At 45.0% G+C, this 27,610-nt stretch overlaps 1 protein-coding gene across 2 annotated transcripts in view; it reads left to right on the top strand.

The window, feature by feature from the left end:
* Positions 1-27,610, top strand: part of LOC124612416 (zinc finger protein chinmo-like) — a 131,906-nt gene that overhangs the window by 11,349 nt on the left and 92,947 nt on the right. For both annotated transcript variants that reach the window (XM_047140619.1, XM_047140618.1), the window contains exon 3: positions 1,127-1,344. In XM_047140619.1, coding sequence (XP_046996575.1) covers positions 1,127-1,344 — 218 coding nt within the window. The remainder of the gene's footprint in view (positions 1-1,126; positions 1,345-27,610) is intronic.

The following is a 27,610-nucleotide window of genomic DNA, read 5'->3' as shown; positions in this document are numbered from 1 at the left end:
GTTTCTTCTATTATTCATAAATCAGTGCATGTGTGTATATTGGCCCTGTCTGGCTATTCATTCTTCAGGTTGTGGAAGGTTTGAACAGTCCATAAAAATATCACTATGAAGTAGTGTGTGAGAGAAGGGAACTCTGATGTGATGCCTGATGTGAATAACATTTCTTAAATTACAACAGTGCGTGTGGTTTGTATGGAAAGAATATAAGTCAACATCATAAAATGTTTATGGAAATGATGTTCGTTTTTAAAAATATTGTTTTGATCTGTATCAGTTTATGGTAAACGATGAGAGAGGAGTGTAGGGGGAGGGGATTATAGGATAATACAGAACATTTTGTTTAATAACTTTGATGACTGAAAATAAAATGTCGCCAACTGAACTGGCAAAAAATTCTAAGAAGTTTTGGTTGTACGTAAAGTCAGTAAGTGGACAAAATCATTTGTTCAATCACTTGGTGACCACACTGGTACCATAAAGATATATGACTGACAGAAGACAAAAATACTGAATTCAGTCTTCTGTAATGCAATATGTGTCTCTCGAAAACACCACTATGAGAAAATACGAGAAATTAGAGTTTATGCAGGGGTCTATTGGGAGTTGTTCTTCCCACTCATAATTCTTGAGTGGAATAAGAAAGAAGGGAAGTGACAGTGGTTCCAGAAGTACCTCTACCAACGCCGCAAGTTGGCTTGCGGAGTGAATAATTAACTGTAGACATTTGTCAGGCATTAAACTCTTTATCTTCCTACCAAAACAGGAACAACTGGGTGAAGCTGGAAGTAAATAAAAAATACTGCAGATTTCATAACTGTTTCGTAATTTTTGGCTTACTTGTGCCTAAAAGTTAAAGTGACCTTTCTTCAGTGGTGTGTTCTGTTTCGGGATTTATATAAATGTGTACAGTTGTTATATTTCAAGTAGTGTATAGAATGTCACTGTATACCCTTGGACTAAAATATGAATATCAACAGTAGAAAAATTTGAATTACTTTTGTATTAGTATGTTTAAAATTACAGTAATGAAATGTCATATTTTTGAAGTTCTGTATTTTATAAAGCAAGAAGTGTCACAGTAAGCAAGTAATATATTCGTCAATTTTTCTTTTGTTTTCTTACACAGGTGTCACATTTAAAGCACATAAATTGATCTTAGCAGCATGCAGCAAGCACTTTCAGGATCTCTTTGAAACAGCACCAGTATGTCCGAGTGTCCTTGTTATATTGGATGGCACATCATCTTCAAATATGTCAGCATTGCTAGAATTTATGTACAAAGGTGAAGTTCACGTTTCACAGGACAGCTTGTCAAGCTTTTTGAAAGCAGCTGAATGTTTGCAGGTATGATTCCAAGTATATCTGATGTAGTGTAAACACTTCTAAAAATTCTTATCTGATACATACTGAAGTTAAATAATTTGGACATGTTCAGATTAGTAGCCATTTCTAAGGTATTTTACACTACTATACTTTCATTTTGTTGTTACTGACTTAGTAATATCGCTTACAATACCTTTACCGGTATGTGAAATAGTGTAGGCTGTTCGTAACTTCCTTTTTTGTATCATGTGATTCCCAGGCACATTTTTCCATTACTCTTTTTGTTTTATTTTGCAACAAGAAAAAATACATGGGAATAGGAATATTGAATAGTGTGGGGGAACGTATGAAATAAAAAAATCCAAATATTAAGTAATGAAAATTAGAGATGTGACACATTTTGCTGGTGACAAAAAGTGTCTGAAAAATCCACTTTCTGTAACAGTGACATTAATTAAACCAGAGAAGGAAAGTTGCTACTCACCATAGAGCGGAGATGCTGAATTGCAATAGGCACAACAAAAAGATTCACACAATTATAGCTTTCGGCCATTAAGGCCTTTGTCAGCAGCAGCAGCACACACACACACACACACACACACACACACACACACACACACACAAATGCAACTTGCACACACATCTGCAGTCTGACATCTGAAACCACACTGCAACAGCAGTACCGGTGCATGATGGGAGTGGTGACTGGATGGGGATAAGGAGGAGGCTGCGCCGGGGAGAGGGAGGGAGATAGTATGGTGGGAATGGTGGACAGTGAAGTGTTGAAGTTTAGACGGAGGGCAGGAGAGAAGGTGCGAAGGGGGGGGGGGGGGGGGGGTCGTTAAGTAGCGGAAAGGAGAGAAATAAAAAGAAAAGAAATTAAAGACTGGAATGAGAACAGGGAAGGGGGCTGGGTGGGTAAGGACAATGACTAACGAAGGTTGGGGCCAGGAGGGTTACGGGAATGTAGGATGTATTGCAGGGAAAGTTCCCACCTACGCAATTTAGAAAAGCTGGTGTTGGTGGGAAGGATCCATATGGCACAGGCTGTAAAGCAGTCATTGAGATGAGGGATATCATGTTTGGCAGCGTGTTCAGCAACAGGGTGGTCCACTTGTTTTTTGGCCACAGTTTGTCGATGGCCATTTATGTGGACAGGCAGCTTGTTGGTTGTCATGCATACATAGAATGCAGCACAATGGTTGCAGCTTCGCTTATAAATCACATGACTGGTTTCACAGTCTGCCTTTGATGGGACAGGTGGTGGTAGGAGGAGGTATGGGACAGGTCTTGCACCTAGGTCTATTACAGTAGTATGAGCCATGAGGTAAAGGATTGGGAGAAGGGGTTGTGTAAGGATGGACGAGTATATTGTGTAGGTTCGGTGGACGGCGGAATACCACTGTAGGAGGGGTGGGAAGGATAGCGGGGTGACTTTCTCATTTCAGGGCACGATGAGAGGTAATTGAAACCCTGGCGGAGAATGTAATTCAGTTGCTCCAGTCCCGGATGGTACTGAGTTACGAGGGGACTGCTCTTCTGTGGCTGCACTGTGGGACTTTGGGAGGTGGCGGGAGACTGGAAAGATAAGTCATGGGAGATTTGTTTTTGTACAAGGATGGGAGGATAATTATGGTCAGTGAAGGCTTGAGTGAGACCTTTGGTATGTTTTGAGAGGGGCTGCTCGTCACTGCAGATGCGACCACCTTGGGTGGCTAGGCTGTACGGAAAGGACTTCTTGGTATGGAATGGATGGCATCTGTCGACGTGGAGGTATTCCTGGTGGTTAGTAGGTCTGATGTGGACGGAGGTACTGATGTAGCCATCTCTGAGGTGGAGGTCAACATCTAGGAAGGTGGCTTGCTGGATTGAGTAGGACCAGGTGAAGCAAATGGGGGAGAAGTTGTTGAGGTTCTCGAGGAATGTGAATAAGGTGTCCTACCCTTCAATCCAGAATACAAAGATGTCATCAGTGAATCTGAACCAGGTGAGGGGTTTAGGATTCTGGGTTTTTAGGAAGGATTCCTCTAGATGACCCATGAATAGGTTAGCATAGTATAGTGCCATGCGGGTGCCCATAGCCGTACTGCGGATTTGTTTGTAGGTAATGCCTTCAAAGGAGAAGTAATTGTGGGTGAGCATGTAGTTGGTCATGGAGACTAGGAAGGAGGTTGTTGGTTTGGAATCCATAGGGCGTCTGGAAAGGTAGTGTTCGATAGCAGTAAGGCCATGGGCATTAGGAATGTTAGTGTACAGGGAGGTGGCATCAGTAGTGACGAGCAGGGCACCATGTGGTAAAGGCACAGGAACTTTGGAGAGTCGGTCAAGGAGATGGTTGGTATCTTTTATATAGGAGGATAGGTTCCGGGTAATAGGTTGAAGATGTTGGTCTACAACAGCAGAGATTCTCTCAGTGGGGGCACAGTAACGGGCCACAATGGGGCATCCTGGTTGGTTGGGTTTATGGACTTTAGGAAGCTTGTAGAAGGTGGGAGTGCGGGGAGTGGTAGGGGTATGTAGAGAGATGGACTCTGGGGAGAGGTTCTGGATTTGAGTAGTGACTGGAGATCCTACTGGATTACCGGAATGGGATCACTGTGGCATGTTTTGTAGGTGGAAGTATCTGACAGCTGGCGGAGTCTTTCTTCCACGTAATCCTTGCGGTTCAAAACAACGGTGGTGGAGCCTTTGTCTGCAGGTAGGATTATAAGGTCAGGATCAGTTTTTAGATGGTGGACTGTGGATTTTTCTGCGGATGTAAGGTTAATTTACATGTTGAGGGATTTGGGGAATGATGGTGAGGCAAGGTTTGAGGTTAAGAAATTCTGGAAAATTAATAGGGGGTGGTTTGGAGGCAGTGCGGGTGGACCACGGATGGATGGAGGAGTGAAATGAGTTAGACAAGGCTCAATATTGGTCTTTGGTTGAGTCTGATTGGTCGGGTTGGTGCCGAAATGTGTTTCCACTGTAGGGACTAGGAGAAGGAGAGAAGGTCTTTAACTAGTCCTGCATGGTTGAATTTGGCAGTGGGGCAAAAGGGGAGGCCTTTGGAAAGGATATCTCTGTGGCACTAAGACTTCTGGAGGAAAGGTTCATAACTGTGTTGCAGGTCTGTTTAGGTTCTGGGTTCTGTGTGGTGGTGGGAGGGAGTTTTGGAGGGTGGGGCAATTGTAGTAGGTCTGCGAGACAGGGTTTGTCAGCTGTGAGGGGGCGTGGGGGAGGTTTGGAGGTTGTTGTAGAAGTGGTGGACAGTGGTACTCCGAGGCGGGAGTAGGTGGTGAGCAGGATGGAGAGCTTTTTGAAGTGGCATTGTGCATGTTGCTGAAGTTCCTGCAGGGCAAGAGTTCCATTGTGTATTACGGGTTTCAGGAATTTGGGATTACATAGCAGAAGAATTTTGCAGATGGAGAGAAGGTACTGCAAGTAGGATTGGGGTTGCTTGATATGGTTTTGCAGGACTATGTTGGTGAGGGTTAAGGACTGGCGGAACCTGAACTGGTAGAGGTCATTGTGGAAGGAGGGGTGGCAACCAGAGATGGGTAATTTGATGGTAAGGCCATTAGGAGGGATTTCATGAGCCAAGCAACAATGCAAGAACATTATGTGGGACTGGGATCCGCCAAGGGATAAGGAAACTTTTCTGTATGGACGCAGATGGAAGGAGCAAGGATCCAAGGTGGTGCAAAAATGCGAAAAATTGCATAAGAAAGTATAATTTCGTCTGAAAAATTACGCAAAAATACAACAAAATATTTTTGAAAAGTACGAAAAGAACGAAATGGATGCCCTCCATATAAAGTGAAACACTTCACTGTCTGCCACTCCCAACATAGTATCTCTCCCCCTCCCCAACCCAGACCCCCCCCCCCCCCCCCCCCCAGGGGCTCAGCATTCATTTGCTGAATACGGGCTTGGCGACCCTGGGGTCCTGAGCTGGGGACTGGTCAGCACCGCCAGTCTCCTGTCATCGTAACCCCCGGACATGCTTCAGCGACCACCGCATGGCGCGGCGGTGGAATGTTGTGTGCTGCGGGGAATGGTAATCTTGGCTTGACCGCCTGGATTGCGAGGAAGGTAAACCTCTATAAAAACCCCTCAATCTTACGGTGTGCTGCGCGCCTATAAGATGCATGGCTGTTGGGGTGGAACAGTCGCAAGCGGGCACCTTCTGGGGCACCTGCCGCACCCCAGTTGTATAATGCTTACCTAGGCACGTGGGGCTCTGTCTAGGTGGACTTCTAGTTTCCTAGCTGCTCGTGGAACCGAGATGGAAACCTCGAACTTTTATTCTTCTCCTGCCAGCGGAAAGGGTGGACCGCTGGTGGGTTCTAACACCCAATCCAACAAGAGGGCTCGTGTAGCCAGTCCTCCTGATTCAGGTAGTAGTAACAGAATGCATGCTGCTTCGCAGAATGTGTTTTTCATAATTAAAGGAAAAGATGGGAGTTTTGAAAAAGTTTTGCCATTTTGTATACAGAAGGGCTTAGAAGGTATTGCTGGCACATTAAAATCTGTAGAGCGCTTGCGAAATGGCACCTTGTTGGTTGAAACATCTAGCTTCCAGCAAGTCCAGAACCTTCAGAAGGCACAATTTCTTGGGGAGTTTGCGATAGAGACTGAATTTCACAACACCTTGAACTACAGCAAGGGTGTTGTGACTTGCAGAGATCTCGTTGACATTCCCCAAGACGAACTGAAGGCTGAATGGTCCCGGGAAGGAATTGTCGACGTGCAACACATTATGAAACGGGTGGATGGTGCTCTCATAAAGTCTGACTCATTTATCCTTACATTTAACAGCACCAAATTGCCAGAGCATGTGAAGGCAGGTTTCCTACGTCTCAGTGTACGGCCTTATTACCCCAACCCCATGCGGTGTTTTAAATGCCAACACTTTGGACACACTACTCTCAGCTGTAGAGGGGAAGCCACTTGCGGGAATTGTGGTAAAGCCGCCCATGATGGAGTTGGTTGCCCTCTCCTCCCAAGTGTGTCAACTGCTCTGGGGATCACCCTGTGTGGAGTAGGGAACGCAGAGTTTTCCTTGAGGAATGGAAGATCCAGGAACTAAAAACTACAAAACGCATCCCGTATGGTGAGGCGAAGAAAATTTACAAGTCCATGCAGCCGCCCACGTTTGCTGCTTCCTTTTCTTCCGTTCTCAAACAACCAGTCTTGAAAACCGATGCCGCTACACAAACGGAGGTTGCTACTGTCAGCACTAGCACCTGCGCTTGGCAATGTACGTGTGCTGCTGCCGTTCCTGTGAAGCCTGCTGCTCCCCCCCGGCCTTCTGACCAGGCCGTGGTAGCTGACATCGTGGAACTTCCTGCCCCTTCCCGGGTCCAGTCTTGTGCACTGCCCAGTGCTGCTACACCCCCACTGCTTCTGAGGTTTTGGCTCCAATGCCACCTCAGGCCAGAACATCGAAGCCAAAGACAAATGTGAAGACTCGCCCACTAAAGGAGACTGCAGTTATACAGTCTCCTGATGTGGATGTCATTCTCTCTGACGTCTCTCTCGACTCCTCTTCTGAGGTGATGGAGGTTGATGTCAGACTAGGACAATCATCTCGCCCCAAAACTGAGCCTCCACCTGTTGTGGGCTCTCCTCCCCGACAGAAAGTGAGAATGAAGGTACTCCCACCCTGATGGATGGCTCCCATTATACAGTGGAACATGAATGGATTCCGGACACATGTGGAGAAACTGAACCTCCTAGCACGGCAACGCCCCCTGTGCTTGTGTTTACAGGAAACGCATTTAAAACCATCCGATGCTCCTGTACTAAGGGGCTATACGTTATATCGCAAAGATGACCTGACTGGAGAAAGGGCCAAAGGCGGAGTCGCTGTGTTTGTCAATAATGACCACCACTCCTCTGCTCTCCCCCTGGATACTGACCTGCAAGCAGTTGCAGTTGAAATTCATTCACTTCGGAGGCTTACCGTTTGCTCCCTTTATTTACCCCCTCTGGATGCAATGACCTTAGACGCTCTCACAGATCTTATCGACCAACTCCCCCGCCCATTTCTCCTCCTGGGAGACTTCAATGCCCATCATGTCCTGTGGGGCTCCACTTCTCTTTGCACTCGAGGTCGAATTTTGGAGAGCCTCCTAACATCTCAAGTGTTGTGCATCCTCAACACAGGTACTTCGACTCATTTCTCTACTGCTACAGGGTCATTCTCAGCCATTGACCTGTCTTTCTGCTCTCCAACCCTCACCGACTCTGTTCACTTGGGAGGTCATTGACGACCTTCATTCCAGCGATCACTTCCCTATCCGCATTCATCTCCTGGATGGTGTATTGCTGGAGCAGCGGCCACCATTGTGGATGATTGGCAGGGCTAACTGGCCACTGTTCACTCGGTTGGCTGTCTTTGACCGCCACAATAACGTACAGGAATGGGTGGATCACATCACGCTTGTGGTCCATCATGCTGCTGACCTGTCCATACCACAGTCTTCTGGCACTGAGGTGATGGAGGTTGATGTCAGACTAGGACAATCATCTCGCCCCAAAACTGAGCCTCCACCTGTTGTGGGCTCTCCTCCCCGACAGAAAGTGAGAATGAAGGTACTCCCACCCTGATGGATGGCTCCCATTATACAGTGGAACATGAATGGATTCCGGACACATGTGGATGGTGTATTGCTGGAGCAGCGGCCACCATTGTGGATGATTGGCAGGGCTAACTGGCCACTGTTCACTCGGTTGGCTGTCTTTGACCGCCACAATAACGTACAGGAATGGGTGGATCACATCACGCTTGTGGTCCATCATGCTGCTGACCTGTCCATACCACAGTCTTCTGGCACTCTTAAGCAGCGCCTTGTGCCTTGGTGGACAGAAGAGTGCCGTTCAGCCATCCGGGACAGGCGTGTGGCTCTTCGCCGATTTAAATGCCGCCCAACAGCGGTCAATCTTACCGCCTTTTGAATCGCGAGAGCCAGGGCACGCCGTGTCATTAAAGAGAACAAGAAAAGGTCATGGCTGGAGTTCCTGGACTCCATCAACCGTTCCACTTGTTCCACAAGAGTATGGGAAGCCATCCGGAGGATTTCCAGTAAACATAGCCGTTTACCAATAGCTGCTGTCCTGAACCAGGGATGCCTCCAAACGACATCCAGAGCCATTGCTCAGACGCTGGCAGAGCATTTTGCACAAATTACTGCCACTGCAAATCAGGATCCAGCGTTTCGTCGCTACCGTGCGACGGTCGAAAGAGTGACCTTGGACTTTCGGTCGAACAGTTCTGAGGCCTAAAATTCCCCTTCCTCCATGTGGGAACTTGAATCGGCACTTACTGAGACTTCTGACACTGCACCAGGTTACGACCGCATCCGGTACTCCATGCTTCGACATCTGCCAGCGGCGTCAAAGGAAATCCTCCTCGAATGTTTTAATCTCATATGGCAGATAGGAGTGTTCCCCACCTCGTGGAGGGAGGCAATCCTCATCCCTCTCCTCAAACCAGGAAAGGACCGCACATGTCCCAGTAGTTATCGTAGTATCGCCTTGACAAGCTGTGTTGGAAAGACCCTGGAACGGATGGTTAACCGGCGTCTGGTCTGGCTGTTAGAGATCAGACAGCTCCTTAGCCGCTTTCAGTGTGGATTCCGAAAATTTCGGTCCACGGTCGACAACCTGACCCTCCTAGAGGCGGCTATTCAGCAGGCTTTTCTCCGTCAGCATCACTGTATCGGTATCTTCTTTGATATCAGTAAGGCATATGATACTACTTGGAGACACTGTATTCTTGCACAAATGCATCAATGGGGCTTTCGTGGCCACCTCCCGATTTTCATTCGGTCTTTCCTGTCTCAGCATTTTTTTCGGACCCGCGTTGGTAACGCACTGTCTGATCGCTTTGAGCGAGAGAACGGTGTCCCCCAGGGCAGTGTTTTAAGCGTTACCCTCTTTGCCATAGCCATCAACAGTATAACGTCTACAGTGAGGAGTTCAGTACAGTGCTCCTTATTTGTGGACGACTTTGCTGTTTTCTGTTCCTCCTTCAGTGTTGCAACTGTGAGCCGTCAGTTGCAGCTAACAGTGTGGCGGTTAGAGGAGTGGGCTGCAAAGACGGGTTTTCGGTTTTCTACCGATAAGTGTGTTTGTGTTCATTTTAATCGTTCTCGTCATCTTTTTACTTTGCCTGCCTTGCATATGGGGGATACTGTCCTACATTTTAGAGACACAGTGCGGTTTCTGGGCCTAATTTTTGACTCCAGGTTGTCATGGCTGCCACACCTATGTGACTTGAAAGTCAGAATGCTGAAGGCACTGAACATCCTCAAGTGCCTCAGCCACAGGTCTTGGGGCGCGGACAGGGCGCGTCTCCTTCAGTTTTATGGAGCTTTTGTGCGTTCACGGATGGACCATGGGTGCACAGTATATGGGTCAGCGAGGCCATCTTATTTGCGGATCTTTGACGCTGTTCACCATGCTGGGATCCAACTGGCCACAGGTGCTTATCGGACCAGTCCCGTACCCAGCCTCTGTGCTGAGTCTGGCGAACCGCCACTTACCATCCGGCGGCAGCTCCTGCTGGTGCGCCAGGCTTGTAAGTTTCTTGCAGCTCCCTGCTCGCCTGCTCACTGTCTTGTTGCCCATCCACCTCTGGACCGCCTTTTTTCCCGCCGTCCCCGGGCTACGTTGCCATTTGGGATCTGTGTGCAACGTGTACTTGAGTCCCTCGGTGTCGAGTCTTTACAACCCCAAATCCTGGGTTTTACCGCCTGCCACCGTGGTTACTGAAGAGGCCCGGAGTGATTTTAGATTTGTTGCAGTACAAGAGAGATTGCACTCCTGCCACCGTTTTTAATGCAGCATTTTCTGCCATTTTATCTGAGCACCACGACTATGTAGCTGTTTTTACGGATGGGTCGAAACAGGGGGATTCTGTTGGTTGCTCAGTTGTTTTTCCATATCGTGTCCTCAAGGTCCGACTGCCTCAGACTTTTACTGTCTTTGATGCAAAATTGTTTGCGATCTTGCGGGCACTGGAGCACATGAGACATTCTTCCTCTCCTAAATTTCTTGTCTGTTCCGTTTCACTCAGTGCCCTTTACACATTGCAACGTTTGTATCCGGCAGACAAAATCGTTCAGACCATCCAGGATGCCCTCCTCCGACTACAGCAACTGGGGAAGGTTGTAGCTTTCTGCTGGGTTCCAGGGCATGTTGACATTGCTGGGAATGAAAGGGCAGATCTCGCAGCCAAGGAGGCGTGTCTCGCCCCACAAGTATCTGTGTGCTATCCCCTTGCACGCACTCACCTCGCTGTTGAGCTCACGGGTCATGCGTCGGTGGGAGGATGAGTGGCTGGAAGTGACTGACAATAAGCTCCGTATAGTCAAGCCCACAACGCGTGTGTGGTGTACTTCCTTTCAGCCCCATCGACGGGACGAGGTTCTCCTCACTCGGCTTCGAATAGGCCACAGCCCTATGACGCATGGCTTCCTGCTTCGGCGAGAGGACCCTCCAATGTGTGGTGCTTGCGGCGTCCAGGTCACTGTGCACCACGTTTTATTGGATTGCATTTTATTTTCTGACCAGCGGGTCGCGGCTGACTTGCCAGCGGACCTGCCATCTCTTTTAGGCAACACTCGGACGAATGTGGTTAAAGTTTTAAAGTTCTGTGCCCTGTCAAATGTTTTTACAAAGATTTTAGGGAGAGGATTTTAATTTGCTCACTGTGTGACAAGCTCGCCCATATTTTATGTAAGTGGCCAGCCAATAACAATTTCCTGTGACATTCTTGTTGCTATGTTTCCCATTTCCTTAGGTTTTACTTTCTTATGTAGCATTTTCCTTCTTTTCCTGCTTTCTTTGAGTGTGTGCTTTAGTTTTCTTAGGTCTGTCCACATTCGTTCCTTTTAATGTGTGTCAGGGCGCTGATGACCTCGATGTTGAGCGCCCATAAGCTCCAACACACCACCACCACCACCAACACCACCACCCACCCCAGCCTCCACCTTAAACCCCACCCAGTCGCCACTCCCATCATGCACTGGTGCTGCTGCTTGCAGTGTGGTTTCAGTTCTCTGAGACTGCAGACGTGTGTGTGTGTGTGTGTGTGTGTGTGTGTGTGTGTGTGTGTGTGTACTGCTGACAAAGGCCTTAATGACCGAAAGCTATAATTGTGTGAATCTTTTTGTTGTGCTTATCGCGACTCAGCATGTTCACTGTATAGTGAGTAGCAACTTTCCTTCTCTGGTATTGTTACATTCCATCCTGGATTTTCCATTGTTTGATCACATGAATTAAATGTTGCTTTGATTAGCCAATGCTTCCAGCTGCATCCAGCAGTTGTGTCCAAACTTGATATTGTTTCCTGCAACTATTGAGAGCCATGCAAGTTAACTCTGTAAAACAAAATGCTCTGATTTTTCTCAGGAATGCAAATAATTCCAATAACATTCCTATAAGGGAAGTTCAGAACTTCAATTAGAAACAGCGAGGAGGCTCTCCACTCTTTTGTGAGTATGTGCTTGGCTGCCACGGGGCCCTAGCCTTTGCAGCACTACTTCCTCTTTCTGTGAAGCAAATCTACATGTCGACCATGTGTTACCTCCTCTGACTTTTTTGTCAGATGGTCCTTTCAGTGGAGACCACGCCTGGAATTGGGCCACGTTCTTGGTCTTGATTCATAGTTTTGCTGCTGGTGCTATCACCACCTTCCATGAATGATTATATGGTTTCCATTATTGGGTTTGACCTGCCATCTGTTCCAAATTTTACAGCAGTGTGTGTCGTGCAGGTTGTGTGGTGTATGCTGTGCCTCTGCGCCATTCCACACTGTCACCCTTCCTTCTTGTTGTTGTAGTATACCCAAAATCCTGCTTGGTAGCCACCCAATTTTTGTGTGTGTGTGTGTGTGTGTGTGTGTGTGTGTGTGTGTGTTAGCCCCCCTGACTATGCAAGGATTGCACTTCCCACATATACCGTATAGTATATGCACATCATGACTGAGGCACAGGGACTCTCAGCAACAGATTACTGGCAAGGTTGCCATTACTGTGGCCGGGTGACGCCCATAGGGAGAGCCATCGTTCAAAGTGGGTAGCACTCTGGCAGATAATTCACACTTGAAGTGACTTGAACTTTCTCTCGCTGGTGGTCACATGGCCCCAGCAGTCTCTTTGACTGGAAAGGCCTCGTATGATGCAGCAAAATATGATCCCATTGTGTTTCCTCTCCCGGCCACGTTGTGGGAGGAATGCAGGACTAGATGACAATGAGCAAAACCCTCCCCCTAACACCTGGTCTGTACCAGAACTGAATGGAGCAGGCCACAAATCCTTTATTTTGTGTCAAACGCTTTCAAGATAAATGTGGGGATGTTGCAGCCATCTCTAAGATGAAGAGAGGTTCCCTCCTGATTAAAACATCATCTCCTAGCCAGCCACAGGCACTACTCTCTTGTGAAAATTTGGATGACATTTCCATGACTGTCACTCTCCACCCAAGTCCCAGTATGCTCCAGGACATTATCTTTCACTGTGATCTTCTTTTGCAATCTGATAATGAGCTGTGGGTGAACTTAAGAGTGACAGAGTGTGCAGCTGACCCTTAGTGTCCATAGGGAAAACAGAGTTGCTACGGTACCTTTCAGCCTGGCTTTCTAGAGTGGTATGTTGCCTGAGAAGGTCAAGATGATGGCTTACTGGGGTGATGTGAAACCATTTGTTCCTCCTCCTATGAGATGCTTCAGGTGTTCCTCCTTCTATGAGATGCTTCTGGTGCATGTAGTTCGAACACACATTTTCCCATTGCACCACCGTCCCTGTCTGGGATTGTGGACGTCCACTGCACGCAAATGTTCCTTGTGACCCTCCCTCCATCTGTGTAAACTCCGATGAACTTCACTCTCCTGCTCATCAGATTTGTTCCATTTTTAAGCATGGGAAGAAAATAGAGGACTATAAGATGCTCGACAAGCTTACAGATCAAGAGACCAGAAAATAGTATGAGTGTCTTAATGCCATACAAATGACACAATCTTACACTACAGCCACAAAGTTGTTGCCTTCTCTGTCGACAGTGCCTTCCTTTGTTGCACCTCTTACTGTGGACTCGTAGACCCGCCCGCTATTACCTTGTCCCCCCAGGCAGTCGGGGACCCTTCTGGTGCTTCCACCACACCCACTTCAGGAGCATTGGCTCCCCACCTGCCGGGGACACCAGTCCCCAGTCCTCAGCTGGAGGCACCTCATCCTCCTCTGGCCGCTGTAGCTAGGAATAGGTCCCTTGTGACTCTTCCTTCCATGGTTACTGCTGGTTCACAGCCAGACACCAGCCAGTGGCTGAAGGAACTACAGGCTTCTGGCCACTGGACTTCTTGTTCTCCCTCTGTCCCAGAAACCAATTCAGGGATGCCTTCGCAGTCCTCGTCTTCTGAGGAGGAGGAGGACAAAAAAAAATCTCTAATATGAAGGAAACTTCCATGCCACTGGACTCTGTATGTACTCCTTCGGTGCTCGAGTTGGAGGTCCCAGTGGCCCCAGAGACACCAGATCTCCCTGACAATGTGCTGCAGAACCTGTGTCCGTTGATCCCCTGACATCTCAACCAGTGGCAGCACATCACATGACCCTGGGTCATATCCTGTCTCCCCCCCCCCCCCCCCCCCCCCCTCCCTCAAATCGCTTCATGCCCCCACAGTATTCAGACAGTTTGATACTCCAATAGTAGAGTTTTAATGGATTTTTCCACCATCTCTCTAAGCTCTGGCAGTGTTTAAGCTCCTAACCCTGCATTGTGTACGGCCATGCAGGAAACATTGTTTCCAGCAACTTGGACCCCTGCTCTTCGTGGCTGCCAAGGTTATTTTAAGAATCGTATCGATTATGAGAGGGTACTGGATGGAATTTATTATAGGTATGTGCGGGACTCTTGTATACTGTGACCTTGTCCCTCGTGATACACTTTTGGAGACTGTGGCTGTTTGGGTTAGGGTGCATCAGGATTTTGCCATCTGTAATGTTTATTTCTGTCCGAATGATGTCGTGTCCCAGGATTACTGTCTGCATTACTCTCTGAGCTCCCCTCATGTGTTTCCTAGTCATAACCCTTTGTAGGTTTGTACAGCGATCACTGGCTGTGGTAAAGACAATGAAACTTCATTGGCATGGCTTGACCTCTGCCTCTTGAACTTTTGGTGCCCTGACGCTCTTCAGTCTGACACATGGAACTTATTTGGCCACTGATCTTTCCTTTTGCAGCTATAGTCTTCTACCATCTATCCGCTGGAGGGTCCACAATGACATGTTCAGTAGTGACCACTTCCTAATCTTCTTGTCTCTCACTCAGCATTGCTTCCTTGGATGCGTGCCCAGGTCGATTCTTTGTGATCCTGACTGGGATGGGTTCATGTCTGCTGTCATACTTAGCTCCCCATCCAAGGCATTATCGATGCAGCTGTTCAGCATGCTACGGCAGTCTTTGCTTTGGCAGCCAACCAAGCCATCTTCTTTTCCTCAGGATCCCCCCCTCCTCGGAAGATGGTACCCTTGTAGACCTCAGAGATTGCTGTGTCCATTAGAGGTGATAGGCGGTCTTTCCAGTGCCATAAGTGGCACCCTTCACTGGAGCGCCTCATTGCCTTTAAAGGGCTCCGTGCCTGTGTCTGCTACCTTGTGAATGATGGAAACAAGAATCCTTGGTACAGTATGTTTCCACCAGTGGATCACATTCCTCTCCATCACGGGTATGGGCAAAGATAAGACACCTTTACAGCTTCCAATCCCTTTCAGGTATACTATGTATTTCCTTAGATGGTGCCATTTATTCTGATCCATATGCTGTTGCTGAACATTTTGCTGAGCATTATGCTCATGCATCTGCGTCTGAGAAGTACCACCCTGGCTTTTGGTTCATAATAAAGTGGATGGAGTAAATGCACTTACCTTTTACTACCTTCCACATGGAGTCATATAATGCTCAATTCAGTGAATGGGAACTCTCGTGTGCCCTCTCCCATTGCCCTGATGTGGCCCCAGGGACATACCACATCCACAACCAAATGCTGAAACATCTCTGAGTGGCTTTTCAGCATCACATCCTTGCCCTCTTTAATTGGATTTGAAATGAGGGTGAGTTCCCATCTCAGCGGTGAGCTAGTTCCAGTACTGAACCCAGGAAATAACTTACTATAGATGGACAGTTACCATCCAAACATCCTTACCAACGCTTTCTGCAAACTGCTCGAATGCATGGTGAGCAAACTGCTGTGTTGGCTCCTTGAGTCTTTTGGCTGCATCTCAGGGCAGTTTTCACAAAGGCTGCTCCAGTACTGATAATTTGGTTCAACTTGAGTCTACCATCTGGATGCCTTTGCACATCATCAGCACCTCATTGCTGTGTTTTTCAACCTAAAGAAGGCTTGTGACACAACATGGCATCACTACATCCTTGCTACATTACATGAGTGGTGTCTCCGGGGTCCACTCCTGATTTTTGTCAAGAACTTTCTGTCTCACCGTACGTTTGTTTTCAAGTGGGTGCTTCACTCAGTACTTCCCATATTCAAGAGAACGGGATCCCACTGGACTCTGTACTGAGTGTCCCTCTCTTTCTGGTGGCCTTCAATTATCTAGTGGTGGCAGGGAGTCTTTGGTATCACCCTCTTTACACATTGGTGATTTTTGCTTTTATTATTGCTCTTCTAGTAAAGGTGTTGCTGAGTGTTGCCTACGGTGTGCTATTCGATTCTCAGCCTCCAAGACTTGTGTCGTGGACACCTATCTCCATCGTACTCCCCACCCTCATGCAGAGCCTTATCTAGACAATCAGTTACTTCTTGTAGTTGTGATGCACCACATTTTTGTGACTAGTCTTCAATTCCTTGTTGACGTGGTTTCCCCACTAGTGCCAACTTAAGCAAAAGTGCTGGCAACATCTCATTACATTTCCCTGCCTCAGTAGCGCTAACTGGGGTGCAGATCGCTCTGCTCTTTTGTGTCTCTACAAAGCCCTGATTCTGGCCTGTCTCAACTATGGGTGTCTTTTGTATGGTTCAGTATCACCCTCAGCATTGCAGGCACTGGACCCCATTCATCATTATGGGGTCCAACTTGTGACAGGAGCCTTTAGAACTAGACTTTTGACAGCCTACTAATCAAGGCTGGAGTCCCTCCATTACCTATCAGGCGCCAACAACAGCTACTGAATTATGCTGTACATGTTCGTAGCTTCCCTAAACATCCCAACTACCATGTCCTTTTCACTAGAAGGGAGCTCCACCTCCCACAATAGCGACCCAGAACTGGGTATACAATTGCTGCACACATCCAGTGTCTCTGTTCAGAACTTTTGCCTCTGGTCAAGGAGACAAAGCATCTGCCCACGTGGCTTGTGCCCTGACCTGGAAGTCTCCTTTAGTCCAAAAGATTCCGTTGACCCTATGATTTTTTGCCGCCTGTTCTTGGTTGTCCTTGAGACGTATCTGGGTTCAGAAGTGGTATTCACTGATGGCTCAACAGTCACTGGACGAACAGGCTTTGCATACACACATGCATGGTGCAGTGAACTCCACTCTCTGCCAAACAGCTGCAGTGTCTTCACTACTGCATTGATGGCCATTAAACTAGCCCTTAGCCGTGTTTGTTCTTGTTCTAATCTGTAGTAACTCCATCAGCAGCTATAGAACAGTGCTACTCTTCTCACCCACTGGTTACAGCTATCGAGTATCTTCTCTCTGACCTCCATCAAGCTGGATGGCCAGTCATTTTTGTTTGGACCTCAGGTCATGTTGGGATTTCAGGAAGTGAATGAGTTGGCCAAGCTGTCTGCCAGGATGCCGATTCTGAAAATAGGGGTCCCAGAACCAGACCTTTGGTTGTTTATATGCCATCAATTGCTGGAAGTCTGGAACTCAGAATGGTCTGCCCTGATCTCTCCAAATTGAGGACAGTTAAGGAGATGATGACCATCTGGCAGTCCTCCTTGCATGCTTCACACAGGGAATCCACTGTCCTGTATCGATTCTGCATTGGCCACACTTGGCTGACCCTTGGTCTCATTCTCCAATATGAGGATCCCCCTCACTGTCGATGCAGAGCCCAACTTATGATGGCCTAGTTACTCATTGACTCCCCAAATTTGGCTGCTTTGAGCTGGCACATTAATCGTCCAGACACGTTATCTCGAGTGCTAGCAGATGATGCCAAAGAGGTTGATCTGGTGTTACGTTTTGCCCGCGAAGATGGTTTCTATGCATCCCTGTAAGGAAAGTCTTTTTGGCCTCATTGGCCACTTGAAGGATTGGTGGGGCACCCATCTCCTGCCCCACCCCCCCGTCTTTTCTCCGGGCTTTTATCTCTGTTTTTTTAAGCCACGATCCCACTTTTCAAACCCACCACGCAGAAAATTCAACATAAGCAGCCTGAACAACAAAAACGTTCACTCACACTTCCAAGACATACTGCCTGAACAACTTAACAAAGTTCCAGCAACCACAGATGATGTCGTACAAGAATGGACCACATTAAAGAACATCATCAAAGAAACTGCTGAGAATGTCATTGGTTTTAGTGCACAGAAAAGAAGTGACTGGTTTGATGACAACCATGGAGAAATCCAATCCATCATCAGTGCAAAGCGGGATGCTTACCTATCCCCTGCTCAAGATCCGTCCTGCGCAGAAAAGAAAGCACACTTTCAAGAACTCAAGCAGAAATGTCAAAGTGAAATATGAGTAATCAAGAACAAATGGTGGCAACAGAAAGCCACAGAACTCCAAAATCTTTCCGATGCAAGGAACCTGCGTGGCTTCTACGCTGGTATTAAAGAGCTGTATGGACCTATCCGCTCCTCATCAGGAACACTGAAAGCCACTGACAACTTCACCATTCTTATTGAAAGTCAGGACACCTTAAATCGTTGGAAAGAGCACTTCAGCTCACTGTTAAACTGCCCTTCTACTGCCGCTGGAGATTTTCTCAAAAATGTCCCACAGCACCCTCCACAACCCTGGATGGCTGATCATCCAACTTTTCAAGAATTTTGCAAGGCACCCAAGAGTGTGAAACCTGGGAAGGCTCCTGGACCTGACAGCATCCGGATGGAGCTTATTGAGGGTGGCAGCTTGCCTCTAAAAACTAGACTCTTCTCACTCATTCTATTAATGTGGGAAACCCGCAAGGTACCAGCTGACTTGAAGAACTCCTCAATTGTCACCATCTTCAAGAAGGGCGACAGAAGCGTCTGTGGTAACTACCGGGAAATATCTCTACTCTCTGTCACTGGCAAAATTTTTGCAAGAATCCTTTTAAACCGCCTCCAGACACTTTGAGACTATACTACCTGAGTCTCAATGCGGGTTTCGACCTTCAAGAGGGACAATTGACATGATTTTCTGTGCACGACAACTACAGAAGTGCAGAGAACAGCAAAAGCCTTTACTACTTGTCTTCTACGATCTAGAAAAGGCCTTTGATACAGTTCACAGAGAAGCCATGTGGATGGTCTTAGGTGATGGCGCAGCCAACTCCTGGCTCCTCCGTTCCCGATTTCAGCATATCCATTTATGATACACCCTTGGAACAAGTGGACCATTTCCTCTACCTAGGAAGTATACTGTCATCTAACTCCTCATCTGGAAAAGATGTGGAGAATAGATTACGTGCTGCCCATGTATCATTTGGACATCTTACAAAGCGTGTCTTCCTGAATAAAGACCTAACACTGTTCACCAAACTGATGGTGTACAAAGCTGTAGTCATTTCCACCGTGCTATATGGTTGCGAAACCTGGACGTTATAGTGCTGTGATCTGAAGAAACTAGAACGCTTCAACCAACAGAAGCTAAGATATATCATGAACCTGAAATGGGATGACTTCATATCCAACACAGCTGTTCTTGAGAAAGAAAAAATGTATAGCATGGAAGCTCTTATCATTGGGCATCAACTCAGATGGGTCGGACATGTCCAGCGGATGAAAAATGACAGACTTCCACACCAAATGCTGTACAGTGAAGTGAGCACAGGGAAAAGGCCATGAGGTGCCCCTCTCAAACGTTATAAGGATCAGTACAAGAAAAATCTGAAAAACTTGAACATCGATCCGAGTAACTGGTCCACGATAGCAGAAGCTCGAAGTCGCTGGCGCTCAGTTACCTCAAATGCTCTTCAAAACTTTGAGCTGGAACGTCGAAGAATGGAGAATGATAAACGCCGGAGACGTAAACTCCTCCAGGCTCAGCCACGTCCTCCACCTTCCATCAGCTGTAATGTCTGTGGCCGCCTGTTCCATGCTAGGATTGGATTGCTAAGCCATCAACGACACTTCCACGCCTGAACCGTGACAAAGGAAATCTCAGGAGAGAAATGAAAACTCGAATACAAGTATCAGCCGACGACTAATTGTGTTAGTTACACTTAGGCTTTCCAGGATTTGCCTTTCTCTTCCTTCCTTTGAAAACTACTACTGGTTTGCTACTTAAAGGATAAAGGGACTGATGACCTAGAAGTTTAGTCCTTTTACTCCATCCAACCAACCAGTCAGTCAGAAATTGTGTGCATTCCCACATGCCACCTGGTCACTCTTTCACTTTTTCCTTACAAAATAAGTTTTGTAATAAATAAATTCACATTTCAATCGCTAATGAATGGATGGATTTGGAAATTTCTTAATCTTTCATCCACTGACATCCTGTACTTCTTGTCCATTGATGAACAAGTAAGTTGGGCAGAAATTAATGTTCTTTAATTGTACCATAATGGTATTAATCAGTGTTTCAATGGTGTCTACAAAATGTGGACCTTTGCATTCTCCCACACCCTTCAGGAGGAACTGTAATTCTTGCAGTGGGAAGATATTTGGAAAAGTTTTTACCTTTTGAGGGAAAAATAGCCAGATGTTAGAATGAGGGGGTACCTACTGGTATGAATTATTTGTGAACATAGTGTGTTTGGTTAAACACCTCTTGGGATATCAATAACCAATCCAAGAAATGATGTTTCTGTTTTCACCAGGTTGCCTCTACAAGAGTCACTAGAACTCATTGGTCAGAAATTTTTCTCAAAAACCACTGACCTCTTCAGGCATGTCCTGACCTCTTATATTTTGGGTTTAGTGGAAAATACTGTGAACAGATGGAGGGAGTTATTATTAGCAGCCTGTGGTTACCAATCTGTATATGGAGCTCTTTGAGGAAGAACTCCTGAAGTCATCCAAATGAGAAACACCTTTCTTTTTCCACTATGTGGATCAAAAGTTTGTCATTTGACCTATGTAAGAGACGAACTCCATGGTTTCCTCACACACCTAAACTCCACACATCCCAACTTCAGATCAACTATAGAGTTCGAGGCAGAGGGAAGACTACCACTCCTAGATGTCATGGTCAGGAGAAGAGTGGATGGCTCCCTGGGTCACAGCGTGTATTGGAAGAAAACCCACACAGACCTGCACTAGAACGCAGACAGCTGCCACTGCACTGCACTACACAGAGGAATGGTGTGCTGAAAATGCTACTAGACAAGGTGTGCACCATCTCAAGTGCAGTAAGTCCCTCTGCAGTAACCGGAACAACTCGAAACAGACTCCTGGAAAAATGGACACTCAGATTGGCAGATTGCACCGCACTGTGATATGAAAGTCAATGGAGACAGTAAAAGTTAGGGATAATGAAGCAGCCTCTGCCTTTATAATGTACACCAGCGGGCTTTCGGGAAATGTCAGGCACATGCTGAAAAAGCACTCAGCAAGAACTGTCTTTTGCCCACCTAGTGAGACACAGACATTATTGGGGAGTGTCAATGATGACCTTGGTTTACAGAAGGCTGATGTATACCAGATTCTGTGTCATTATAACAAGACACATGTTGGACAAATAGTGCACACCATCGAAGATTGATACTGACAGCACCAGCAGCACACTCAACTAATGTGTCCTAACGAGCAAGTTTTCACAGCACACTGTTTTAAACTGAGACTGTGGCTGTAGTCTCAGCAATGTTTGGCTATCTGCACTGAGTTTAATTAAGAAGACACTTGGCTAATACAACAAGCTTGTGGCCAGAATGGATGAAGTGCATACATCACTGCTAATGCAGCCAAACTGGTCTCTTTGGTGTCCAATGCATATTCTGGGGCACAGACTTCTGTATGGAGTGGCCTACTAGTAGTGGTATATAAGACAGCCATGCACCTGAGGAGATCAGTTTGTCAGTGCACCTGATGATGGTGATATATCTGTCTGCCAAAATATTGGGCCTATTGGATGCTATGAATTGACAGTACCCCCATGGACTGCTCAATAAACTGATACACCAAGAGAAGCTGAAGAATCAGTCCAAGAAATAGTTTGATTTAGGTTTATAAACACACTGTTTGTGGACTGATTGTTGTAATGTATGAGAATAAATTCTAAACAGTCAAAAAAGTACTTGGAAAATATATATCATCTGCTTCTTTTGAATGAATGAAGGGTGCTATCTGGATTTTAGGTCTAAGTCGCTTCATTGAACTAAATATGATACGTAAAGCTCTGGCTGAGTGTAATTAATGTTAGAGTAAAATTACCGAATGGTGTTTGACTCGTATCTTCGCTGATTGGTTTTTAAACTTACATGTTTTCAGAAGTGTGGAAGCTGCATTGGATTATGCTGGAAGTGTTTTCTTTCCATGGTACTCTGAACATATTGTAAGATGGTTCCTGTTGTGCTCTAGCTATTCCCGTAAAGTAAAGGCGAGATAAAAATATTAGTTGAATGTAATCAACAGTAGTTTAGAATAATAATTAATCTGCTGCCTTAAGATTTTTTTACTTGTAGATTTTGTGATGCACTGAAATGTGCAACCCCCTTACACATGTCGTGAAAAGCTCTGTTTTGGTGATACCATAATATTCATCAGTTTATTTCATGATGTAAGCTGTGATACATTTCAGATTTCCAAAAATGCTGTTTTTCTACAATTTCAGTTGCTATAATACACATGTGGTCTAGGGGTAGCATCTTTGATTAGTAATCAAACAGTCCTTGATCCCGGATTTGAAACCCGCTGCCACCTAAATTTTGATTAATAAGCAACATTGGCAGCCAAAGACTTCTGGCATAAGAAGTCACCCTCATTCTGCCAACGGTCTTGTCAAAGAGGATGGAGGAGCAGACATAGGTTCAGGGCACTCTCTTGTCCTTGGGGTGGGAAACTGCCCCTATAGGCAGAAGAATCAGTGATCAATGGCATGAGAATGCAGAAGGCAATGGAAACCACTGCATTAAAGACACATGATGTGTATCCACAGGAGACATGGCTAGGAATTGAAAAAGTGCCATGATGATCTCTGCACTGGCAAAAGATTATGGAAGAGTCCCCCCTTTGAATCTCCAGCCAGGGACTGCCAATGGGGAGGTGACCATGAGAAAAAGATGATAATGTTCTATGAGTTAGGGCGTGGAATGTCAGAAGCTTGAACATGGTAAGGAAGCTAGAAAATCTGTAAAGGGAAATGCAAAGGCTCAATCTAGGTTTAGTAGGGGCCAGTAAAGTTAAACGGAAAGAAGACAATGGTAATATCAGTGGCAACAGAAAATGTTATAACAGGAGTAGAATTCATTAGGAACAGGAATGTAGGGTATAGTGTGTGTTGTTCTGAACAAATCAATGATAGGGTTACTCATATCAGAACTGACAGCAAACTAACAGGGGAAGGAGTACAAGAAAAGGTTACAGGACAATATGGGCTATGGATAAGGAATAAGAGAGGGGAAAGAGTAATTGAGTTTGGTAATAAATTTCAGCTAGTAATAGCGAATACTCTGTTTAAGAATCACAGGAGGAGGATGAATACTTCGAAAAGGCCAGGTGATATGGGAAGATTTCAGTTAGATTACATCATGGTCAGACAGGGATTACCAATCATATACTGAATTTTAAAACATGCAATGTAGTAGTGATGAAGAGTAGGCTGAAAGTTAACATTTTGAGTGCCAATCATGTCAATTAATGGGATGCGAGAATTTCTGTAGAGTGCCGATCATGTCATTTGACGTGATGTGCTTTCTCCTGCTTTTAAATACAAAATCACGTTTATTGACGGGCTCGATCAACCTTCATTGCCGTACTTGGTACATGTAGTGTCCAAAACAGCCGACAGATCGCGTTCATTTAGTTCCTCAAACGTCCGATAGATTGCATTCACTGTATGAACCCACGCAGTACAGAATATACCACACGAAAAAACATTATACTTTGTGAATATACTATGTAACAATTTATAATAATTATGGACTTAGGATACCAGTTTTCTGTTAATGAATGTAAAACCACAGATTATGAGGAATAAAATGTCAGTGAAACTTGTTTTTCATTTCTGTCAACTTTTGTGTATTTTGTAAAACCTTACAATCATTAAAAATATAAGGAAAAAAACTAAACAATCAAAGGAGCTGTATATACATTTTCTGGAAGAAGAAGATGCCGGCTTTCATAAAAAGTTAGTACCACAACAAAATGTAGGCTACTTTTCTGTATAACGAATGCACAATATTAGCAAAAACCGCTGGGCTTCTAAGAAATGGCACAGTTTACATGGCCGGCAGCCAAAGTATTAAGAGATTAGTCAGGAAGAATCAATATGCAAAGAAGTGTAATGCGAAAGTACTAAGGAATGACAAAATACGCTTGAAGTTGTCTAAGGCTATCGATACAGCAATAAGGAATAGCTCAGTAGGCAGTTCTGTTGAAGAGGAATGGACATCAGTAAAAAGGGAAGTCACAGAAGCTGGAAAGGAAAACATAGATATGAAGAAGGTAACTGTGAAGAAATCATGGGTAACAGCAGAAATACTTCACTTGATCCATGAAAGGAGGAAATACAGAAATGTTCAGGGAAATTCAGGAATACAGGAATACAAGTCACTGAGGAATGAAATGAACAGGAAGTGCAGGGAAGCTAAGACGAAATGGCTGCATGAAAAATGTGAAGGAATCGAAAAGGAAATGACTGTTGGAAGGACTGACTGAGCATATAGGAAACTCAAAATAAACTTGGTTAAATTAAAACCAAGGGTGGTAACATTAAGAGTGCAACTGTTAAATGCAGAGGAGAGAGCAGATAGGTGGAAAAAAGTACATTGAAGGCCTGTATTGGGGGGGGGGGGGGGGGGGGGGGGGGGAATTTGTCTGATGTGGTAGAAGAAGAAACAGGAGTCAATTCAGAAGAGATAGGGAATCCAGCATTAGAATCAAAATTTAAGAGAGCTTTGGAGAGCTTAAGATCAAATAAGGGAGAAGGGATGGATAACATTACATCAGAATTTCTAACATCGTTGGAGGAAGAGGCAGCTAAAAGACTTGTCACATTGATGTGGTAGAATGTATGAGCCTCATGACATACCACCCAACTTTTGGAAAAAATATCATGCATGCAATTCTTAAGACTGGAAGAGCTGACAGGTGCGAGAATTATCGCACAATGAGATTAACAGCTCATGCATCCATGTTGCTGACAAGAATAATATACAGACTAATGGAAAAGGAAATTGAGGATATGTTAGACGACAATCGATTTGGCTTTAGGAACAGTAAAGGCACCAGAGAGGCAATTCTGACGTTGCAGTTGATAAGGGAAGCAAGACTAAAGAAAAATCAAGAAACGTTCATAGGATTTGTTGACCCGGACAAAGCGTTCAACAGTGTAAAATGGTGCAAGATGTTAGACATTATGAGAAAAATAGGGGTAAGCTATCGAAAGAAATGGGTAATATACATTATGTACAAGAACCAAGAAGAGTGGACGACCAAGGATGAAGTGCTTGGATAAAAAGGGTGTAAGACAGTGACGTAATCTTACGTCCCTACTGTTCAGTCTGTACATCAAAGAAACAACGACAGAGGAATTAAAATTCCCGGTGAAAGGCTATCAACAATACTATTCGCTGATGACATTGCTCTCCTGAGTGAAAGTGAAGAAGAATTGCAAGATGGACTGAGTGGTATAAACAGTCTAATGAATACAGAATACGGATTGAGAGTAAATTGAAGAAAGATGAAAGTAATGAGAAGTAGTGAAAAAGAGCAGTGAGAAACGTAACATCAGGATTGATGGTCATGAAGTAGATGAAGTTAAGGGATTCTACTACCTATGTAGCAAAATAATCAATGACAGACGGAGCAGGGAGGACATCAAAAGTAGACAAGCACTGTCAAAAAGGGCATTCCTGGCTAAGAGGAGTCTACTAGCAGTAAACGTGTATGGTAGTGAAACATGGACTGTGGGAAAACTGGAAAAGAAGAGAATCAAAGCATTTGAGATGTGGTGCTACATATGAATGTTGAAAAATAGATGGACTGATAACATAAGGAATGAGGAGGTTCTAAGCAGAATCAGAGAGGAAAGGAGTTTGTGGAAAACACTGACAAGGAGAAAGGACAGGATGATATGACATCTGTTAAGACGTGAGGGAATGACTTCCATGGGACTAGAGGGAGCTGTAGAGGGCAAAAACTGTAGAGGAAGAAAGAGATTGGAATACATCCAGCAAATAATTAAGGATGTAGTTTGCAAGTGCTACTCTGGGATGGAGAGGTTGGCACAGGAGAGGAATTCGTGGTGGGCCGCATCAAACCAGTCAGAAGACTAATGACTTAGAAAGAGGGTTGTCTGAGGACAATATAAATTTTAAAGAATGAACCATTATCTTTAAGAAACAAAGGCTTACCATGGTAGATGGAGGGCACAGGGGAAGAATAATTTGCATCTCTCCCACTGCTGACATTTGCTCACGTATCTGTTCAGTGATGTTGATATTGGAAGCCTTACAAAGTGAAGTATGTATTGTGTCCACTTTTGTGATTGTGGTGTATAACAAGGAAATATGCCTCCCACAGAAAGGCAGTAAGGGTATGAAGGCCGTTAAAGATGGTGCACATGGTTAATAATATGTGAAGTTTGAAGTGAAAGTCATTTGATGACATGCTCCTCTTTCCGTTTTTGAATAATGTGTGTGAAATACACTTTTTCATCTAAGGATGCTCATCAGGCAATGAGTAGGTTGTTTCTGTTGCAACCACATTGTCACCAATGAATATCAGATGGAAACCATGGAAATTAATCTGCGCAGCATAAATCCTTAACTTTTTATCTGTCTGTTTGCTGAGGCTGCTCTGCGGAGAAGTTTGAAACCTAAATCCTGAGAGTACACCCCCCCACCCCTCCCCACCTCCCACTCTCCCTCTCTCCCACTTTGTGTTCTTCCACAGATTGCACTTTAGTAACATATTACGTTTGAACGTTAGGACTTCTGTGTGTAATTTTGAGTCTTGACAGCATAGCTGGTGGCTTCACAGTCTATTTATTGTAGTGGTAGTGAAAGTTCATTGAACAAAATCTCCCATAACTATGCAGTAAATGACTTATATATTTGTATTCGTGTAGTGATGACAAAAAGATACGAAAATGGTGCTTTCTTCAACTTCGTAAAGCTCGTTGGCTTGAGTTATGGATTATTGTCTCCCATTTAACACATTTGTGGTTCATCTGGCCTTTCATACTGATCATCTTAACCTTACAAAGTGTTTGACTGAAGATTAAACAGATGGGAGGAAACTGTCCTATACAATACAAGTTTCTGAAAAGACATCTGGTGTTTCATCCTATTGTCTGTTCAAAATTACTTCAGGATTGACACTGTGGCAGGAATGCCTGGAGACGCGGTATTGAGTTGTCTTGTCCCACATAGAATACATATGTAATCTTAGGCTTCATTCAACTCTCTCAGATTCACAAACCATTCTATGTACAAAGTTGTAACTGACATCATTGTCTTCTGAATGAGCTACGCTGTTTTTCATCTTAGTTTTATTCATTTTTAAGATGAAATACAGAAACTTTACAAAAATGCGTTTTCCGAGGTCATTACCAAATTTTTGACATGTCAGAAATATTTTTGTTTTTTCAATTAGACGAACAGCTAAATATTAAGAAAACGTCATATTTTCATATGCTCCTAACTGCAGCTTGAGTGGAGATTATCTTAACACGAGATAATTTTAGCTAAATGTGATGTGTTATGCTAAATTTGTGCTTCAAAGCCGTTTCAGTTTGCGCATTTGGTGTTTTTGAGAGGAATATATCACTAGGTTTATATTCAAAACTTTATTATATTTTCTAACTGAATAAATTATGGCTGTTAGTGGTGGTGAGGAAATTTATCAGTTTGAAAGAACAAAGATAGTGATAACAAAATGCACTACCTCAGTACTGCAACAATTATAATACAAGCATTGAGAATTATTAACCAGAGTTCCTGAGATCAACTTAATTTGTACT

Source organism: Schistocerca americana, chromosome 4 (assembly GCF_021461395.2).
Source record: "Schistocerca americana isolate TAMUIC-IGC-003095 chromosome 4, iqSchAmer2.1, whole genome shotgun sequence".
In the NCBI taxonomy this organism is placed as follows: domain Eukaryota; kingdom Metazoa; phylum Arthropoda; class Insecta; order Orthoptera; family Acrididae; genus Schistocerca; species Schistocerca americana.
This window is presented reverse-complemented; position numbering and strand designations above follow the sequence as displayed.